Raw genomic sequence first — 15,573 nt, 5'->3', positions numbered from 1 at the left:
GCTAGAAACCATGAATATATAAAAAAAGTTTCACATGACTTTGATTACTTGTTATCTCAGAACATGAAATACTCAATTCAGACAATGGGTAGCACTTCAGTTATCCTATTTGTGCCTGTTAGTATTTTTTTTTACTTCTAATAAGCTTCTAAAACTGGTAATTCTTATGAAAATTAACAAAAACAGACACCATAAACTTAGAAGCTAAAGAGCCGGTTTGCTACCATGAAATGTTTATCATATGTTTTTAGAGCCATGACTTCTTTTGGGACAATATAACCAGTTTAATACAGAAATTTAATTTACATACCAACAGAAGTGAAAAAATATGTCCAGAACTGTTATTCTTTCCACGAGAAAAATCTCTTCCTAATCAATTATACAAACTATAATTCCTAAACAGTCTTTATTTCTAAATAAACAAGAACCAAAAATCTCACACACATGAAAATCATGACTAAAGCAGGCTTTGATACTTGTCAAGTATTAGGGAAAAGCAGTAAATTTATTGTATTATGGGAAGGTTTATCCTTTATGAACCCCAAATTTAGAAAATCACATTCAATTCCCATAACTAAAAATAAATACAAATAACGGAAATGTACATTTATATGTTATTAAAATTCTGAATCTAATTCTATTTAGTTAAAAGTTTATTGGCAAAAACTCTCTAATAAACATATCTGAAAATGTGTTTTGGGGCTATAAAAAGAAGCTTTTTGCCAAAGTTAAATTTCAGCTGATTCCAGTCACATTTACTCTGGAAGATTAGTCCAAGGATTTAGAGAGCCCTCATTGTATAGTTTGTCATTTTATTAGGAAATACCATTTTAATTCAAATATATTAGCAATACTTGGCCTATAGGGTATGACATTTTAAAAATCCACTATTTTGGGCAATAACTTTTAAGAGAGTATAAACCTTTAAAAATTCTAAAAGCCCTAGAAAATCAGGCTGAATGTCTTTTAATTGTGGAGAAAAAAATTATTGGGATTTTAAACAATTAAATCTACATTTTTTCCCCTGTGAACACGATATTTATCTTATTTCCTCAAAACTATTTTAGAGCTAGTGGACACCAAAAATAAAGTCATTGTTATTCCTATCTTGGTTTATAATTTAATAAATCAATAATGTGGCCAACACAGGTAACCTGCATTACACCAGATATGTAAAACTGATACAGAAATCATCTGAATGCTTTGAAAGAGTAGAACTAAAGGCTTTCTGCATTTGTAAAGGAATGGTTATTGGGGAGGAGGAACTAAGGTTTTTAAAGAGACCATAACATCCTAAAAATCTACAACAAAAAGGAAAAACTACTGATACTAGTTTCTAAAACTCAGTCATAATAATGTAAAACAAATTTGTTTGCCATTTTATCTGATTTTCAATGTGCTTATACATGCAATATAAATTATAAATATTTATAACATTATAACACCATCTAAAAGAAAACAATGATGTACAAAAATCTTTATGATAAATAAAATTGCATTTAATGTTATTTTCTTGAAAACTAAAATCATTGAATTCTTTAATGTTGTATTGAATATAAACAATGCCAGTCCAAATTAGAGGAAATGTATGCCAACACCAGCTTCTGACAAGAAAAATAGAAAAGTTAAAGCCCTGCAAATTTGTCTGATTTAGGTCAGATAATCATGGAAACAAGTGAGTATTTAAAATTATTTATTTTATCATTATGCACAATGAAGAACATTATAGATGACAGAGTTCTTTCCACCACAAAATTATTTACACCCATTTATTCAGCTAGAAACACCAGCTTGAAGAGGTACTGGTATATTCCATTTGTAATAATTTGCTTACAGCAAACAACTGTCTTATAATGGAACATGTTGAAGAAAATATTGTCTCATAAGTCTTTTTTGTTCTTTTGAGTCTCAATCACTACAAGTTCAAGATACTGTGACAGAATCCTAGTGTCCTGAATGGCCTGATGAATGCATTAAATCAAACAGTGTGTCTGTTTTCAGGAAATACTCTTTGATCTATACAAATGTTGCTTGGGTTGTGGATTTCATATTTCTCCCACTGACACTATGACATTTGAAGAACATTTGTTATGAAAGTTTCACACCAATTTTGTTTTGCTCCTTTTTCATTAGCCGCTGTGCCTCCTTTTCCATTTTCTTTCTTATAATTTAAGAATTTAATGATTGTTTTATACCACTAAGTTTCTGATATACACTGTCAATTTTCATTGTACCCATTCACATTCCCACCCACAGGGTTTTAAAGTAATTTCTTTCCTAATGTTAGATAGATTTGGATATTATCAGACTAAAATCTTTCCAAGTAGAAGGATGAAAAATTGCATCTAGTTCAGTTCATTTTCTTTTGCTACATAAAAGTACTTAATTTTTTTTGTAGTCAAGTCTTTGTGTTTTCTGTTTTGATAATGTTTTGCCTCATCACAAGATTATTTTTTTATTGATTTTTTTTTTTAACAGACAGAGAGGGAGAGGGATAGAGAGTTAGAGACATTGATGAGAGAGAAACATGGATCAGCTGCCTCCTACACACCCCCTACTGGGGATGTGCCTGCAACCAAGGTACATGCCCTTGACCAGAATCGAACCTGGGACTCTTCAGTCCACAGGCCGACGCTCTATCCACTGAGCCAAACCAATCAGGGCTAGGCAACATTTTGACCATCACCACCAATTAACTAGCTTTAAAAGAATAATTCTTAAAATTTTAGTTTTTACTAGCTCCTCCCACTTTCAAGCAAAACTGATAATCTACACTAAAAAAGTCAAAATGCCCATGGTAAAAAGGGAGATAGGGTAAGAATTATAAAAGGCTGTCTATGTTACAAACAAATAGGATAATCAAGCCTTGACCTGGTCAGTAGCTGAAATATAAACATCAACAATTAATGTTTCTGGCACAAGAAGAAACTTAGAGATTACTGCAGACCAAATATATTTTCTGTTGATACACATCTGGAATTACTAAAGTATCAGAATCTTCTTCCTTAATGAAATCGACCATAGTAGTGGTAGGAGTTTAGTCAACTTTGCAGCACGAAGCATGTCTTCTACTGACTAAGATGTGATATCATGTGAAACACTAAGTTTGGTTTTTTGGCCTTGTTTCATTCAGGGTACAAGAAGATAGGGTGGGAAAGAGAAGGTTTTGCACAGCGAATGTTCAGATATTTGTGAACTCATGTGCTCTACAGTGCCGTCATTAGGATTGCTGGGTTCAAAATAAACAGCCCTTTCCTTTATCCTTGTGGTTAGTAGAATCCCCAATATGTTCTAAAATACTCAGAATTCAGTATCTATGATTTATCCAAAAAAGAGAGTAAAAAAATAAATGATTTATCTTTTTGGACAATCCATACAATATAAATGATGGTGTGTGAAATTTTAAAAATATTTCCTTTTTACTAAATAACTATCAAATAGGAACTAAATATTTAAGACTCTCATAATTTTACTGACTTTTAAAATGGACCCCTTAGTTGGGGTGGAGGGCCTGAAAACAAGGACAAGACCAAAAAAGAAAGTCAGTTATGCCTTCCAGTTACTTAACTGCACCCTCTGCTGGTTGTTCAAGGTAGTAGTAATTTATTGATAAAGACAAGCAAAGAATATACAAAAATGAAATCAGTTCGTTTTGTTAAAATAGTCAGATAAAGGGCAATTCATTTTCTATCCCTATTATAAAAGCAATCTTTTAAAATAAAATAGCTGTATTTTACTATCTCATCTTTCAAGGTGCAAACATAATTTAGATACATTTAAATAGCTGAGTTTTCATCAGTGATGATAGTCACAAATTCTCTTAAGCAAATTTTACTTTTACTCTTTGAGCTAATCCAGCTAGCAAGAATTAAGTTTATTACTCACAAAAACAAAGAAATAAGTACACACCAACCAACAAAAAGAAACCTGAAACCCTCCAGTATATTTTCTTTTCTGTAGAATGGGCTGTACCTGACTTACATTATCTACCCTCATAGGGTTTTGAATGCATCAAATTCAGATACACACACAAATGTAGAATGCTATATAAGTTATTTTAATTCATATTTGAGGGGCTAAGCACTATGACAGTACATGAGAAAACAAAAAGGAAGGTATAATTTCTGACCTGGAGGAATACATAGTGAAAAACCAAGTTTCAAATTAGCACAGTCATCTTTAATTCAACAGAAGAACTGTATAGATTTCTCAGTGACATAGTGGTGACTCGCATTTCATAATAGGACATTTCAAGAGATAAGTATATTTTACAGGGAATGAAATATAAATATAGTGTATATATCTAAAAGATCTTATTTGCCATTAAAAAAAATATTAATTTGCTTCTATAATACTATACATTATTGGTTTCTGTGAGGTTTTAACCACATAAAATAGCATGAATGGTCTGAAATTAAAAAATATATATATCCTATATTAGGTTCAAATGAGAATGAAGAAAAATGTACCATCTGGCAGAATAAGCTTTTTTGACCTCAAGTGTAACATGAACAGATCTAGTCCTTCTACTCATGTTGCAATGTAAACATTACTCAAATACCTCAGAACTTCTTCTGCTTGCCAGGCTGCATCTTCCTCTTCTTCCCATGCATTGGTATTTTCCTGCCAGGTATCCAAGTCACCTAATTCAGGCTACAGTAAAAAAACAAAACTACAATATAAGGAGCCATACTTTCTCCCCTCAGCAGTCAACAAGAGCATCTTTCAAAATATAATCCAGACCGTGTCATCCCCCCGTATCTGCTCCAGGTCCACACCATGTCACCAAGTCCTACACAAGGCCCAAGTGATTTGTTTCCGGTTTGCCTGCAACGGAGGGGGGGTTCCTGACTTTCAGCACTCACCAGCCCTGGGCAAGTCCCACTTTTTTCCTCCTTTGTTTTAAAGAATGCTCCTTTAACATAACTTTTCTTTTTTGCCTACTATAGTTTGGAATGGACAAGAGGAAGGGGTTGGGGTCGGAGTGGCGGAAGGAGAAGGCGGAATTAGAGATGATTGACTGGACAACTCTGTGCTGGAGATGAAGAGAGAAACCAAGTTTCAAACTAGCACAGTCATCTTCACTTCAGCAGAAGAACTGTACAGGTTTCTCAGTGACACTGTCGGGGACCCAAGCAAAATGAGAAATCGGACAAAACCTACTCTACTGGAGTGCCTCCATACTGTGCTGCTTTTCCTGTCCTGCTTACCACCAGGCTGGCCACTATTTCCCACTGTCTCCCTGGCCACTATTTCCCACTGTTGCCCAGATTCTAAAAGTTCACTTTTTTCTTCCACAGACAGTGAAAATGCTCATTCTGGAATGTTTCTAGTGAGGTGTGGAAGTGATTATGTGCATAAAATAACTAGAACCAATCTGTGAACAAACTTATTTTCTCTTTTTCAGCACTTACACCTAAAAATGAAATGAAAGATGTTAAATTTTGTCCTCCTACCCATAAATGTAATATCCTATTAAAATTGTTTTAACATTATTTCTAATTATCTCTTTAATATAAATTTCTAAAAAGTAGAACTGCTAAATCAAAGAAAAGAGTTTTAAAGCCACTGAAGCAAAATACAATGACTCTCTTGAAAAGTTGTACCAACTTATCCTCCCAACAGCAGTAGGTAAAAACTTGTTTCCTTGTACCTTTGTCAATACTGGCAAATATTTTTTCTATCTTCACTTTAACATCTAAATATGATGTCTTATTATTTTACTCTGAATTTAAGAACTAGTAAGACCTATTTTTCTTCCTGTTGTCAAATTACATCTATTTTATTTGTAAATTTATCCATTTTTCCATTGAGGTTTTTGACTTTTTACTATATATAAATTTAGATATAAAAAAAGTGAAACTACTAAGACTATAAAAAGGAGTGATATCTGATCCTTTAGTAGAGATGGCCTTCTAAGTAAAAAAAGAAAAAATTGTAAAAGATTGATAGATTTGCTATATAAAACTTAAATACACCAAAAACATCCAAACCAAAATATAAAGCTGAAATACTGTAAAAGATGACAGAAAAGTTAATATCCTTAGTATAAAAAAGAGCTATCACAATACAAATGATAAGTTCCCCCTCACCACTCCCCCAAAAATAGAACGTGCAATCTAAAAGAACCTTATTTGTGGAATGGGTGATAAAACATTTTTGCTGTAGTGAACAAAGGGCAGGAGTCTACTACCATTCTCTCCTAGGCAATGCCCCTTTATTTTGTCTGCTTGGGAGGGAAAGCATTGGAGACAATCTCTACCTACCCTTTTTACCCCCTCCCAACTCTTTAAGCAGTCATAGATTTACAACTTTATAATGAGCTATAATTATGTTATAATATCATATAATTACTGTTAGGTGGCATACGTGTACTAATTCACTGAGGAATTCTGAATGACTTTACCAATATGGAGCATACATATATGATTATTTACAATTTAAAAATAGAAAATAAAAAACTGCACATTCTGGTGTTATGCTCTTTTAGAGAAATATCTATGGTGCTATTGTGCTATCGTATGATCATGTACCTGCACAGGAGTTATCTAAGTTTGTAATAGTTATTATGTGTGTGATCATTTATTTAGCATTGTACCTTCCCCATGAGAATGCATTCTTTTGAGGCAAGGACCTGCCTGCTATGCTTACTTTCCACGACATTACTAGCACCTAGCATAACATCTGAAATTAGTAAAAATAGCTTCTGATCACTGAATAAGAAATGTATATAAACATGGGTCCCCTGGAGAGAGGCCTCAGAAGCATCTGTGTAGTTTAAACAAATATGACAGATGAACAGACAGACAGATGTAGTGGTTTAAAACTATGTCTGCAAATTTTTTGATACTCCTTCCTTCAAGAGGTGGAGCCTAGTTCTTCTCCCCTTACATGTGGGCTGGATTTAGTAACTAGCTCCCAATGAATAAAATAATGTGGAGGCGACAATGTGTCACTGATAGAGCTAAGTCATAAACAGGCATTATGGCTTCACCTCTACATGTTCTCTCTTTTTCTCAGGGCTCACTTGTTCTGGGAAAGTCAGCAGTATGTCATCAGAAAACTCAAGCAGCCCTATGGAGAGGTCCATTGCAAGGATTTGAGGCTTTGTGAAACCAACCAGCATTAATTTTTTGGGCATGTAAGTGAATCACCTTTGAAATGAATTCTCCAATGCCAGGCGAGCCTTCAGATGACTACAGCCCCAGCTAATGACTTGTCTGGAAACTCATTAGAAACCCTGAGCCAGAACCACCCAGTTGAGTCTCCCCTGGATTCCTGACCCACATAAGCTGTATGTGAAGAAAAATGTTTATTGCTGTTTTAAGCCACTTCCTGTGGGGTTGTTCTACAACAATAGGTGATGCATATAATCAATTAAAAATTACTAATCAATAATCTATCAAAGCATGTTTAAGCTTAGGTCTGGACCTTGGTGTATCTAAAAAGTTCAGAGGTAATTCTGATACATTTCCAAGGTTGAGAAGTGCAGTTATATACTTTCCTCACTACTTTTAGCCTTAAAGGTATTGCATTTAAGTCAAACACATTTAAAGTCAAATCATACTTTAAAGGTAAATAAAATCTATTAGGGAAACAATTCACAACTCACTTAAAAAATAACCTGCTGTTATGGTTAAATTTTAGTGGTAATCTCTTTAAGGGTCGTATTTTTAAATAACATGTCGTCTCTATCTTTCATGTATACAATGGGACTCTGATGTTAGTATCTAATGTAATTTACAATCTCATAAAGAACAGGAATAGTAAAACTCCAGATTAGCCTCCCTCAATCTGACAAACATGTTTCAAAGTAACAGAAATACAAACACTATGTTCAATTCATTTTTATTGTTTTTCTTGCTTAGATACCATTAACATACTTACTGATTGATGAATAAATGGCATATCTTGTGTAGCTGCTAATCTACTAGAGAAACCTGTGCTACCATCTGGTGTGCCAAAATTTAATGGTTCTCTCTTCTTAATAATGATCTGAAAGATTAATTGAAATAGAATTATAGGAATATTTTATACATCACTACATAAATATAGACAAAATAATTAACTAACCAAGCATTTTATAATTATTTTAAACTAGAGGCCTGTTGCATGAAAAGATTCATGCAATAGGCCTTTCCTTCCCCTGGCTGCCAACACTGGTTTTCCTCCAGCACCCGGGACCCAGGCCTTCGCTTCGGCCAGAACCACCTTCAAGCCTTTGCTGCTCCAGTAGGAAGCCGCCTTCAGTCTTTGCTCCACCGCTTCGCACCTACATATGCAAATTAACCACCATCTTTGTTGGCGGTTAATTTGTATATCTTGATGATTAGCCCATGGGAGGCCTAGCGAAGGTACAGTTAATTACCATGTTTGTCTATTATTAGATAGGAAATGTTCTACCTTTTTTCTTTGAAAATTTACAACGTAAAAAAAAATTTAATCTATATAAAGTACCAAAATTCTTAATTGTCACACAAATCAGTTGCATGGTGAGAAACACTGTGTTTCTCTTAAAAAGTAATAATACATTTTCCTCTTCCTCATTCCTCTTTTCCTGCTTTCTTTCTTAGACCTCAGGTCCCCAAAATGTTATTAGGCACTTTTAGTCACAGTATTAAGTAAGAAAAAAAGCTATATCTTATTACAGTAAAACCAGCCCCCTATGCATTGATTATAGCATGTAAATGTTATCAGCCTTGAAAATATAAACATATAGCTGAAACTAGATGAAAGGTAGAAGAGGGTGAAAAACTCGAACAGAGAAATGTGGAACAAATAAGTTCCTCATTTATAAAGCATATGTATAAAAAAATATTTTCTGTGCTTGACTGAACAAGAAATGAAAGTTTAGGTGTGTGTGTGTGTTTTAAATAGCAGAGTAACTGGTGAGGTATACTGGAATAATAACATTATAAAATTTGAAAGAGGGGGAAGAAGGGTAAGGGTAGTATGAAATAAACCCTCATTTACCATGGTATAAAATCAATGGACAATGTTTGTGAATGGTAAATCAAGGCACAGCAATTTAAGCAAGACAGACAGACAGATGATAGATAGATAGATAGATAGATAGATAGATAGATAGACAGACAGACAGACAGATATGTAAATATAGTGAAAAGCACTAGAAGCCTAAACAGAAAGTTATGTATGAGTGCCTGCTTCTGGAAAGTAGAACTGCCTATGAAAAGTGATGGGGCAACAAGTCCTTTGCTTTTCAATAAAAGTTCTTTTGTAATCTATGATTTAAAAAATTGTATTAAGTATATGTACCTTTTGATTTAAAAAGAGAAAAATACTCAGCCATTGTTCTTTTTTTAATAATTCCCTTTAGGTGATCATCCATATTCAACTCAAAAGGGATTAAATAAAGTATGGATGACTAACACAAAGCTATAATTACTCTAAGTTCTCAGAGCCTTGCCTCAGTTTTATAATGGTTACAAACAACAGAAAGCACTTAGTTTACAGACATTACTAAATTGTGTACACTATTAAGGTTAGAATTGTATTTTATTTAGTCTCCACAAATTCTGATATACAGCAGAATTTGCCTAGATAGAATTTTTAAAGGTGTACAAATTACTAGATCTGTGTCTAGGTCACTTGAATATATAAACTTTCACCTTTAACATGACAGATCAATGATCAGAAATAGGTTTTCTAACAGTACTAGTTATAGTGTCTAATTTTAACTATGGGAATATGAAAAGCAGCCTCATAGTTTAATTGCTAAAAACACACATCTTTAACTTACTTTCTGAGTTTTCCTTATAGTTGGTGTCATGTCCTTAAAATAGTCAGGTTCCAGTTGTTCCAAAGCATTTTGTTGTGTTGCCACATTCCCATTCCCTCCTTCAATCTTTATACTTGTGGGAGCATCTTCATCCCAGGAAGTCCACTCTTCAATATCTGTCTAAATTTAAATGATTAATACTGTCACCATATAGGGAGAACCTAACTGACATTTCATTCATTGTTTATTAGAAAAATGGGCTTGCCAAAACATTAGGTTTCAAACATTTTTAACCAACAGGAAAATATAAATTTTATTTCACATACCAAAACTACATTAAAAGTTAAAAAAAATACTTTTACTCTGAGTTAGACATCCTGTTATATCCATTAAAACAAAACAAAAGCAAATACTTAGAAAACTGAACTGACATTAGAACTACAGCCCACAAAAGGAGGATTGGAACTTACAACCTAAGCCTAATCAGATTGATTGGCTGATTACATAAAGAATATTAACATTCTTTTTTTTTTTTTTTCAGAGAGGAAGGGAGAGGGATAGAGAGTTAGAAACATCGATGAGAGAGAAACATCAATCAGCTGCCTTCTGCACACCCCCTACTGGGGCTGTGCCTGCAACCAAGGTACATGCCCTTGACTAGAATCAAACCTGGGACCCTTCAGTCCACAGGCTGACACTCTATCCACTGAGCCAAACCGGTTAGGGCTATTAACATTCTTGATAGTATTTAAATAAGGTAAGGGTCTCAAACATATTCAAAATGTATGTGAAATAACCCAAAATTATTCAGCACATAAAAATCAACAAATCTCAACTCACACAGGAAAAGTCAATCAACAGACACCAATCCCCAGGTGATATAAATGTTGACTAAGACTTTAAAATAGCTATTATAAAAGTGGCCCAACAAGCAACCACACTCTTGAAACCAGTAAGAAAAAAATAGAAAATCTCAGCCAAACAATAGGAAATAAAATAAAGAACCAAGTAAAAACTTTAGAATCAAAATATGTAACAACAAAAATCCAAATTAATTTCATGACACTAAATGGTCTGAAATCCAGTTTGAAAAATATGATTCCAAAACATTGATTCAACCTTTTGAAAAAAACTTACCTGTTTTGGAACTGATGAATAATCAACTGTAGTTGGCAAAGTTATTTGGTCTCCACTTAATTTCCGTCCTCTGCCAGCTCTAAAAAAAAGGAGAAAAAATTTATTTCAAGAACGATCAAAATAAGCATAGGTAAAAGCACTATGGACAGTAATTTAAGGCTTATAAAAGATCTTTTCTAATTTCAGAATTAAGTACCTTAGTAATTAAGAGTTGTTCATTAAGATAAAAATGAAAAGCAAGCATCAGATGAAGGTATCTAACCAGGAAGAAGATAAACAGGTCAATTTGAACATAAAATGTATTTACCTGCATATTAATCTCTTTAGGAAGGAGAATAATGTCGCTAAGCAGGTACAAACTTTAAATAACCGAAACTGTGTGATAGCCATGATGGGAACCAAAACCTGTGGAAAAGGCACACAAAATAAATGCATTAAGTTGATTTTACAAGCTACATTCCTGTTCTGAAGTCAAGCTTAAAAGTCCTATTATAAACTGTGAAAAACAGGCATATTTTTTTTCTTTTCTTTATAAACCACAAATATAGCACAGTAAATTTAAAATTAAAATGTAAATCATGGGAGGCCCAGGATGGTGGCGGTGGAGGACAATGAACTCATTTCACCCTTCCCAAGTATACACATACTTAGACAACAATGACTCCTGTACAACTGAGGGCTGAATAAACAGCCTCTGAACAACAAGAGGAAGATACCAAACAGAGAAGACTCGGAAGCCATGGGAACCCTTCAGGAGCTGCAGGAACTCAGCAGTCAGGAGCCAGTGCACATCATTGTGTAAGTTTCCCTCCACATTCATAAGGTGGGAAGGAGCGCTATTCCCGGGATTTGGATCACCTGCGAGATCACCACCGCTGCTCCCAGGTACACTGCCCTGAGTCTTTTGCTTCCTGAACAATGGGATCAAGCAGGAAAAACAGGGTGTCCCTGACACACTAAAGAAAACTAGCAAACCACAAGGGAAGAGAGAGAAAAAGATGAAAAGAATAGAAAACTACCAAAACCAAAAACCAAATAACAAAATGGCAATAAGTACACATTTATTAATAATTACTTTAAATGTAAATGGATTAAATGCTCCAATAAAGACACAGAGTGGCTGCTAATAAGAGACTAACTTCAAACTGAAAGACACAAACAGAATGAGAGTAAAGAAATGGAAAAAGATATTCCATTGGAAAATAAAAAGAAAGATGGGGTAGCAATACTCATATTAGACAAATAGACTTTAAAACAAAAAAGTGTAAAAAAAGACAAATAAAGATATTACATAATTTATAAAGCGGCCAATCCAAGAAGAGGTATAAGAATCATAAATATCTATGCACCCAACACAGAAGCACTGAAATATATGCAATTATTAATGGTCATAAGGGAGACATCCACAGTAATACAGTGGGGCCTTGACTTACGAGTATTATTCGTTCCCTGATGGAGCTCGTGACTCAAATTACTCGTATGTCAAATCTTAAAGTGAACGAGTGAGACACGTGATGCTGGGCTGTTGTGGCGTTCACTGTGACGTTCACTGCACCAACTAGCGGTGGGGCATCTGAAGCTGGCTCGTAACCTGAATTTTAGCTCGCAACTCAAAGCAAAAAATCGGCCGAGAGACGGCTCATGTATCTCGTTAGTCGGGACACTCGTAAGTCAAGGCCCCACTGTATAACAATAGGGGATTTTAATACTTTACTCACATCAGTAGTTCATCCACACAGAAAATTAGACCAAATTTACTTAACAGATATATGTAAGACAATTCATCAAAAATTGCATAACACATTTTTTTACAGTGTAGATGGAATATTTTCCAGGATAGAGTGTATATTAGACCACAAGTGTACATGGAACATTTTCCAGAATAGATCATATATTAGACCACAAAGCAAGCCTTAAGTAATTTGAGAAAACTGATATATCAAGCATCTTTTCTGACCACAATGGCATGAAACTATTGCAAGGATGAGAATATTTTGTCAATAATAGATCCACTTTTGCTGATGAAACAACTGGAAATTTTACTTCCAGTTACCACTGAAGTAATTTGATTTGAAAAATACTTATTGAATGACACACAACAATATTTGTGGCAAGGGGATGACCCTGTCTAAGACTATGAATAACACAAGTATGTCTGCTTTCACCACTTCTATTCAACATGGTAGTGCAAGTTCTGGCCAATGCAATCAAGCAAGAAAAGGAAATAAAAGGCATTCAGATTGGGAAGGAAGAAGTAAAACTGTGTGTATGTAGAAAATTCAATGGAATCTACAATCAAGTGTATTTTTTATGTTAGCAACAATCACAAAACTTTGAAACAATTATGAGCACAAAAAATATGAAATACTAGCAATTAAGAATTTTCTCATTCTACAAAACATTTGCTTTTGTGATTAATGAGAGAGAGGAACTAATATTCACTGACCAGGTACTGTGTGCCAAGCACTATCTAATATTCTCACTTAACTCATAAGTCATCTTATATTATTGCTCTCATTTCACAGAATTGAAGCACAGAGAGTAAGCATATTTCCATACCCAATGACTTTAATTCAAACCTACGTCTATTTAACTCAAAAGCCACGAATACCTCACTAACAATAAACGTTCTTAGAAATTTGGTGATATAATTTCCAAGATAAATTTCCCAACCAGTTGCACTTAAATGGGGAAATGCAATCAAGCTAACTATCAAGCAACACTTGATTTTATCAATTACACTGATTTGCAGACAGGAATATTCTTTGGGACTCCTATTTACTTGATGTTCCAATGCAATTCATTGAAGATATATAATCAATTCAATTCAATTCCTTAAAGATATATACTTAGCACCTACTATGTAACAGATTCTACCAAGAATGATGGGAAATACTACTGACCCAGTACTGAGAAGCTGTGTTCACTGCTCAGCTGTCCCAAGCTTGTGATAATGCAAGGGAAGGAGGCAGAGCCCCCATCAGTCTTGCTAATTTAGCATTTTAGCCAATGCCGAGCACATAGTAGGGGATTCAGATTATTTGTTGGATGGAGAAACATTAACATTCCTTGAGCATCCGACATGTTCTAGACCAGCGATTTTCAATCTTTTTTATCTCACAGCACACATAAACTAATTAATGAAATTCTGCAGCACACCAAAAATATATATATTTTTTCCAATGTGACAAAAAAAATTAGGTATAAATTGGATTCGTTCACACCAGACAGCTATTGTGTTGGCTGTTGTCATTTTTAATTTGATAATCTAAGCCTTAGATTGAGGTCAGTGCCCCTGACTAAATCGTCAGGTATTGCATGCTTTAAAAATTCTTGCAGGAGACCAGCGTGCCTCTTGAATAGCGCTGTTCTAGACAATGCATGTTCCAATCTAGCACCTCACTGGAACCTTAAGAACAGATGAAAGGGAAGCTCAGAGACTCACCCAGGATTTAGAGGGACTGAACCCAAAGCTCCGGCTCTTCCCACGCCATATCCCACTTGGGAAACCTTTAAAGTTACACTCTTCGCCTCGGTTTGCTTTTTGAAATGGTCTTGAGATCACTAACTTGATAAGCATGTGTCTTAGGCTAACTTGCACTTTGGTTTCCTCAAAGCATTTTCTAGAACTCAGATATGCTAATATCATCTAAATTTAAACATAACATGTCATTAAAAATTACTAAGAAAATACAAACACTTGCGCTATCGCAGAGTAAGTTTCGGAACCACGAACCAACCAATCCTCGGGGCCTCGGTAGAAATCAAAAGACATGACAGACACCTCGGCTATGTCAAGGGGAAAAGATTCACCTACAACGTTAAAAAGGAATTCTGCATTAGACATTGAAAGATTAGATTCTCTCTCCTCCCTGTAAATCACCGTAAACCACCGGGGAGCCCCTTTCAGTCGCCACCATATAACCATTTATTAAACTAAGTCAAGCCACTGTCTGCGTCGGTGCACCCCGGAGCCAACACTTCCCCAGGAGCTGTACCCCTAAGACTGTCACACACTGCGCATGTCTTTCAGGCCAACCTCTGAAAAACCACATAGGATTTAACACAGAATATCCTCGATCACGTCTGCAACTCTCTGAAGTAGGTGAAGGAGGATCACCAGGCTCCAAAGAGAAACTCGGCTTGAATGCACTTAAATGTCCAAAACCACAGTTTGGCGGTGGCGAGAGAAGGGGCACGGGAAACGGAACGCGAGAAGCGGGTCCCAGCCCAACACCGAACCGGATCCGGCTACGGAAGCCCGACCCGCAAGGACGAGACCCCACGGAGGCGCTCCCACAGGCGGGCTCGTCTCCGGAATGAATGACCGGGAAGGAAGGCGTCTCATCATCAAAATGCCTGACAACGTCAGACCACCCACCTGCACCTGCCTGGTCAACAGCAGGCTCATACCCACTGCACAGATGAGCAAAACGACAACGGCGTCCTCGGGTTACACAACCCGGCGCCATGCGCGCGGCGCCCTGGGACACGCTCTCAACTGCTAAAAGTTGGCGCCGGTGGGCTGGGATTGGGGTTTTGGAAACATCTGCCTGGGAAAGCAGCAAGGTCTGCAAAGACAGGGCGGAAAGGACCCGCACATCTCCCTGCGGGGGCGGGGAGGCGGCAGGGGGTCTCCGGAGTTTCCCGGACGCCGGGCGCCCCGCGGGCCGACCGCCCAGGCGTGAGCGCGGCAT

General features: G+C 35.8%; 1 protein-coding gene across 1 annotated transcript; it reads right to left on the bottom strand.

The window, feature by feature from the left end:
* Positions 1-1,676: 1,676 nt before the first annotated feature.
* EBAG9 (estrogen receptor binding site associated, antigen, 9) lies at positions 1,677-15,565 on the bottom strand. Its single transcript, XM_015566137.1, has 7 exons — positions 15,258-15,565; positions 11,184-11,281; positions 10,877-10,955; positions 9,761-9,919; positions 7,888-7,995; positions 4,540-4,653; positions 1,677-2,157 (listed from the first exon to the last, which is right to left on the bottom strand). Exons 1-7 carry the CDS (start codon positions 15,285-15,287, stop codon positions 2,089-2,091), a joined length of 657 nt encoding a protein of 218 aa, XP_015421623.1. The 5' UTR covers positions 15,288-15,565; the 3' UTR covers positions 1,677-2,088.
* Between the last annotated feature and the right edge of the window lie 8 nt (positions 15,566-15,573).

The sequence above is a fragment of the Myotis davidii genome, unplaced genomic scaffold (assembly GCF_000327345.1).
Source record: "Myotis davidii unplaced genomic scaffold, ASM32734v1 scaffold1012, whole genome shotgun sequence".
NCBI lineage: Eukaryota > Metazoa > Chordata > Mammalia > Chiroptera > Vespertilionidae > Myotis > Myotis davidii.
The sequence above is the reverse complement of the archived record's forward strand: the minus strand, read 5'-3'. Positions and strand labels throughout refer to the sequence as shown.